Raw genomic sequence first — 6,356 nt, 5'->3', positions numbered from 1 at the left:
CCTTCATCTCTACTTCCTTTGTTCCCCTCCCACATTTCTCTTTCTCTCTTCACTCCTTGTTTCTATTAAACTACTCCTCTTCATTCTCTTTCTCCTTCCTCCAACATTTCTCTCTCCTTCCCTCCCCCTCAGAAGTTACTCATGATTTCACTCTGAGGTGGTTTAGTGTTCTTAGGCACTGAACACACATGTTCAGAATTTTGAGCAGCCTTTACTTGTTCCCTTAAGAAATGAAGAACCATTTAACTGTATTTTTCCGATCTAGAGATCAAATATTTCATTAGATATATTTTTTATTATAGTTTTATCCAGTTTGGATATTGATGGATGCATCTTTTTTGTTTTTGCACTGATTTAAAAAATTGTGCAAGTGCACTTTTGGACACTTTTGCTTGATTTGCATGTTATGTTGTGGTTGCAATGCCAATGAGCACCTTTGATCTGTTGGGAAAACGGTGAAAAGGGACTGCATCATCATTTTCATCAGACTGAACATCAGCATCACTGGAACAGCTTTATCTGGGAGGCATCCTGAGACAGAAATCATGAAAGGTAATGGTGCTCCTTTTCCCTTTTTTATGAAAATTTAGGATTGTTTTAATTGTGTGAAGAGAAGCCACATCGGTCACTGTGGGATGCAGGTTGGCACCTGCACAGGGCAGCAGCCAACCCACATGCTTCTTGTCAGCACCAAAACTTGGCAGCGTTGATCCTGAGAAAGTGTGTGGTTGTTGTTGTTGGAAGCGAGTCTTATATCCGTCAGCTTTAAAACTGTGTGTGACTGCAAAACAGGCCAATTTTGTAAAACACAAAATCTGCTTTTCCTCTGCCAGTTTCCCACAAAATGACTTGGAGCTCCTCCCAAAGACTGGGCGGGTGAAAACATAAGAGTTAAATTTGGGTGTGTTTTATTACAACAAGGCATGAGAGAAGAGCCTACAGTGGCTTTGAATGGTGCTGAATTTCTCACAGTGAAGGTAAAAGGGCTGAAATGAAATGAAATACAACCATTATTTGTCAATCTGTTTCAGCCAAAAAAAAAGTTACAATCAAAATATGAAAACCTGTGCACCAAATCTATCACTTGTCATAAATGATCATTTTCAAAGTAAACCTTTGCAGGAGTTTTAGCAGTTTGGCAGTTGTGTAAATAAAGGTTTAAATCAACAACACGCCAAATGTGGAAAAACATCGAAGCTGCTTTTATTGTGTCCTACCAGTCTGGAAAGGTTTATAAGACCTTTCCAACATGCCTCAGTGTGAAAATGTCATGAATTTGCACTTTAGCTCTGTTTACATTTTCATTTCAAGTTTTCTGTTTCACTTTGAATCATGTTTTTCTGCGTTTTCTAGTTTTATTGTTTCAATTCCCATTTCTGGTGTTTTCTGGGTGTATTTCAGTTTCTTGTTTGTCCTTTTGTGTCAGTCTCCTTCGCCTAGCTCCCTTTCAGAGTCCTCTGTCCATAACTGCTTCCAATCTGCTGATAAGCCTATTCTTTGTTTCTGTCTCCCATATATACGACTCCTGTTCAGTCAGTGTTTGATGGTTGCTTGTCATTTCTTTGTCCTTCTTATGAGTTTTCCCTGCCTGGACTTCAGTATTTTGTTTGTAGGCCTTTGCTTCTGTTGCCCCCTTTTGTTATTAAATCTGCTAGAAGCCACCTAAGCTTCCGTTTCTGCATTTGGGTCCTCTTCAAACCTCCACCCAACCTGATAGAAAGCTTACAAGATGAAGACCCTGAAGATAGTTCCTCTCTCTTTATATGAGGCAATAAGAGGGAGCTTTAACCAAAGCTCTGTTTGATTATAATGTTAAATATACAAGTTTATGACAGGACAGTCAGAAAAAGACTGAACATGTTGTTAATGCTTGCAAAGGTTTGCCAAGAGAAAGCATTATCTAAAATCAACATGACAGCACAACATTAATTTGAAAAGTTGCTTCTAAATCAACCATGAAGAAAATAATTATTTAGATGGATGAGATCAATGTGAAGCTTTTTGGCTGTAATATTCATTGCTATGCTGGAAGAAAACAACAACAACAACAAAAAGCATATCAACCCATATAGGCCTACAGTATATCAACTGTCAAACATAGCATTGGGGAAGGGATAATTTTGGCTTTATTTACAACAACAAGACCTGTACACCTCCTGCAATCCCTAAAACCTGCTTCAGGTGCTGTGAAAGGAATATAAGAGAGCCATAAATAAATAAATAAATACCCAAATAATTCACTGAAAAGAGGAAATGTGAGCAGTTTGTAAATAATACGAGTGACTGATAAAGATGCAGAAAAAAAAATCTATTTCAAATGCTTAATAGCAATGGTGGTTGTAAAACACATTTTACAAAATGTCCTGAATAAGTGTTTTTCTATATGTTACAGAAGCGCGCTCTTCAGATGTTCTAAGTTCTATTGGGTTTGTTCTGTTTTTTTGAAGGAAGGAGTGAAATAATTATTAAAACAAAAATAATAATTAAAAAAATTAGTCCAAGAGTAATGAGTGTTAAGCTAAGACCATCACAGTAAATTAGCTCTTTTAAAGTACAGTTATAGCACTCTTCGTTGCCGATCATTGCAGGATGTTTCCTGTGGTTCAAGCCTCTCCTAAGCAGAACAAAACTGACTGCTTCACTGATTCCTCTCTGGGTTATAGAGGACGGGAAGAGATGGGACCTGGGGCAGGAGAAAGGAGGCAGGTGGCTGGGGGAAAGATTTGCAGATTGACTGAAATAGATTTTAGCTAAGGTTTCTGTTAAAGACAACACTCCAACTCAGTCTTTCAGCTTAAGAGTCTCTCATGGGTAGAAAGTCAGAATTTTTGGTCTCCAATAACATTTTTCTTAAAATAAAATCAAATCCTTTCTGCAACAAAACGAGCTAAAGAAAACCTTAAAAAAAAGTCCTACAAAAATATCCATATGACCTCTTAATTCCATTACCAAGAAAGACAGAAATGTTAATGCAAATAGTGACCAGACATTATTATCTTATAATTACAGTTCTTGGATCCCAGCCTTGTCACACAGTAATCGTTACAGGAAAATAGAGGGTACGTAATTGTGTTTTACACACCCTTTAGCCTCACAGGCTTGTAAAATCTGACCAAGCTTGTCTTTCTGCCTCATTCTGGCAGTCCAGACCAGTTAGGTTCCGAGAAACATGAACACTATTGAAATCCCCTCACCCCTCCCTCGTTTCACTGCCCAACCACAGTAAAAGAGGAATCTCTTGTGATGGCCCCGTCTATAGTTTTGCAGAGTGCAGCAGTGCATACCAGAGAGCTCTGTAAAAAGACCACACATTCCAGTCAGAGGGCACCCAAATGGCTGAGATGTCAAAAAATGTTTGAAGAGGAAGGATCTTAATTTTAATGAGCTGTGGTCCAGACCTCCACTCAGATCTGAATCTAGCTTCAAATAAGGCCCAGATTTTCTGGATGTCCTTGCATGGACAAGTTTTTTGTTCAGATACATTCCTTTGAAATATCACTAAATATTTTCACATTTTCATATGTTTTAACCACAAACTTCAATGTTGTTTAATGGGATTTGTATAATAGAGCAACAAATAGTGATCCAGAATTTGAAAGTGAAAGAAAAATGGTGCTTTTGCACTGTAGTCAGCCCTTTTCACATTGATACCCTCAGCAAAAGATGCTGCCTTCAAAAGATGACCCAACCATTAATGCATTAAGACATGTTAATAAACCCGGTTATTTGTTGAAGACTTAGATATTTGTAAAAAAAAAAAAAAACATTAGTGGATGAAGTTCAGAGCAAAGAGCAATTAACAGAGCAGACAGGTCAGGGAAATAGTAGAGTCTGAGTGTGCCATTTGGAGGGAAAAATTTAACCTTTTGACTTACATATAAAACCCCATGTGGGGATGAACATCACATAAATCTCTAAGCTCACCATTCCAAAGATAAAATAACATCATCATGTCTGTGGGAATGCTTTTGTTTTGTGGTGAAGCTGGTCAGAGCATCAGGAAGATGGGTGGAGCTGAATATCAGCCAATCGTAGAAGAAAGTATGTTAGATTCCACAAAACCGTTTTACCCAAAACATATCAATGAGTTAAAATGGCTCAGTGAAAGACAACTCTTAAAGCTGAATATAAGTATGCACATTTAAATAATTTCACACAATATCTTGGATATTTTAGTCATTCCAAAAAAGTTAAAAACAATCCACTGGACTTTGTTTCCAGGTTCCCACCAGAAAGCTTTTTCAATTCATTTTTTTTTTGGACAACTGATCTCTTTTCATAAAATATCTGATGTTTGAGGGTAGGGCGTGCTTCCTACATGGATAACATTTTTCACAATCTGTGGCAGGTTGAGTTGGAGGAGAGGCAGAGAAAGGGGTTTGGAAAGTACAGTATCCCAGGAATTAAACCGCAGAGTAGCAACCACAAACATGAAGTGGTTTTAAGGGTTAGTGGTTCTCTAATGTTGCTTTTAAAACATTAATGAGTTGTGCTGGAGACTTCATTTAAGCTCGATGCAACACTCTCATAATAAAATGTTAAAGTTTAGGTTCATTTTCTAGACTTGAGAACCCCACATTTACCTGCAAATATCTCCCAGGCAAGAAAGAAGGAAACAGCAGATGTTTGTAAAGGCACACTTACACTGCCTGTTACATGTCAGCCTTTTTGTGCTCTTGTAACCTGCTGCTAGGCTCAATATTTTCATAGCTGTTGGAACCGCTTGATCTACAACATCTGGGCCCGAAGCCACAGGCAAGAACATGAACAGTCCTATTTTTATTTCACTGACACAAAGTAATACCTATTCCTTAATAGACTATTATCTTGTGGCTTGAATTCAAAGCCAGAGATAAATGGAATATGACAAACGTCTTGAGTCTTCCCTTACATTCTTGTAGCCTTTTTAATGTGGCTTAAAGCCTGGACATTGGTTGCTCTCAATACTTTTAAGACCTTAACCAGAATTTTTTTTACATTGATTTTAAGTGCAGCCTGTTAAACAGACATAAAATACCTATTCTCTCTTTGAGGATAAAGCAGCATCANAATTTTTTTTACATTGATTTTAAGTGCAGCCTGTTAAACAGACATAAAATACCTATTCTCTCTTTGAGGATAAAGCAGCATCATATAACATTTTTACCTCAATATATCATCTTCTATGTCCCTTTGATCAGAGGTCTTCAACAGGGGGTCCCCAGAGGTACTGCATGGGCGTTGCGAAAGTTTTGGTTTATTAGACTTTTTTTTAATATTCACCCTGCAATTTTTCCACTAATTGAACTGTCTTTAAATACACATTAACATGAATTCATCACACTGTAGTAAACAGATAAATGGAGGCAGAAGATGTCTTTCAGTCATCAATGCTAGTGGCAGTTCTAGACCAAATATACCAGGGGGCCAGGATTCCATAATTTTGGAATTTTATATATTTTTGGCTTAATTTAACTTAAAATAAAAATTTTCTATAAAATCTGAATTAGAACAAAAAAAACCGATGCATTCAGTTTTAAAAATTATAGGAATTTCTTTTGAAAAAAAGAAAACGGGGATCCAATCTCAATACGACACACAGGAGCTCTTTCAAGTTGGGCACCGTTTCATTCACAACAACTGTCCCGTCAACCAGGAATCAGAATCAGAAATACTTTAATAATCCCAGGGAGAAATTACTTTCATTACATTACTTCATCTGTAATAGAGTGACTATAGGACCAGTTTGACAGAACACAATTTCATAATATGTATAATTAGGGGGTCCCCGCTCAATCTTGTCATAAATTTGGGGGTCCTTGGCCTGGAAGACGTTGAAGATCCCTGCCTTTGATGGTTATGTAAGTGTTTATGAAATAACTGCGTGTGCCTGTCATCTCCCACTACTGGCTCTGGTCAGAGAACCACACTTGCAAGTTTCTGTGCCACTGTCCTGGTGGCAGTGCCTACCGTTACGCTACTCAAAGGTTATTATAGAATATTTTTATTATTTTGGAGACTTATTACATGACGGAGCCAGCAAAATAGGAAAAAAAAAAAAAGGTAAACAACCTTCGGTCAGAAGGTCAGAACCTTCAGGAAGTGGAGGGTCTGGGGGTGCTGCATTACCGCCTAGTGGCGAGAGGGAGACTTTTTTTTTAAGTATTAAAAGTACTTTGCACAATTTATCTTATCTTATCTAATCTCTTATGAATATCTTGGGAAATGATTTGGACTTTTTTATTTTACTATTATGTGTATTTGAATTTTAATTTATTTTTTGGCTTCATGAATACAAGTTCATGGAAGTCACGTTGGCAACATCAAGCAAGCTAGTGTTCGCCGAGGTATCAGACTCGTGGCAGCAAACTAGTAAA

The 6,356-nt window shown here is 37.5% G+C and overlaps 1 protein-coding gene across 1 annotated transcript in view; it reads left to right on the top strand.

The window, feature by feature from the left end:
• The first annotated feature begins 88 nt into the window (after window positions 1-88).
• The window catches only part of scara3 (scavenger receptor class A member 3), a 23,156-nt gene continuing 16,888 nt past the window's right edge, over window positions 89-6,356 (top strand). The window contains exon 1 of the mRNA XM_015390242.1: window positions 89-552. Within this exon, the coding sequence (XP_015245728.1) occupies window positions 546-552 (7 nt within the window). The 5' untranslated portion in view covers window positions 89-545. The remainder of the gene's footprint in view (window positions 553-6,356) is intronic.

Source organism: Cyprinodon variegatus, unplaced genomic scaffold (genome assembly GCF_000732505.1).
Source record: "Cyprinodon variegatus isolate N-32 unplaced genomic scaffold, C_variegatus-1.0 Scaffold489, whole genome shotgun sequence".
Classification (NCBI taxonomy): Eukaryota; Metazoa; Chordata; class Actinopteri; order Cyprinodontiformes; family Cyprinodontidae; genus Cyprinodon; species Cyprinodon variegatus.
This window is presented reverse-complemented; position numbering and strand designations above follow the sequence as displayed.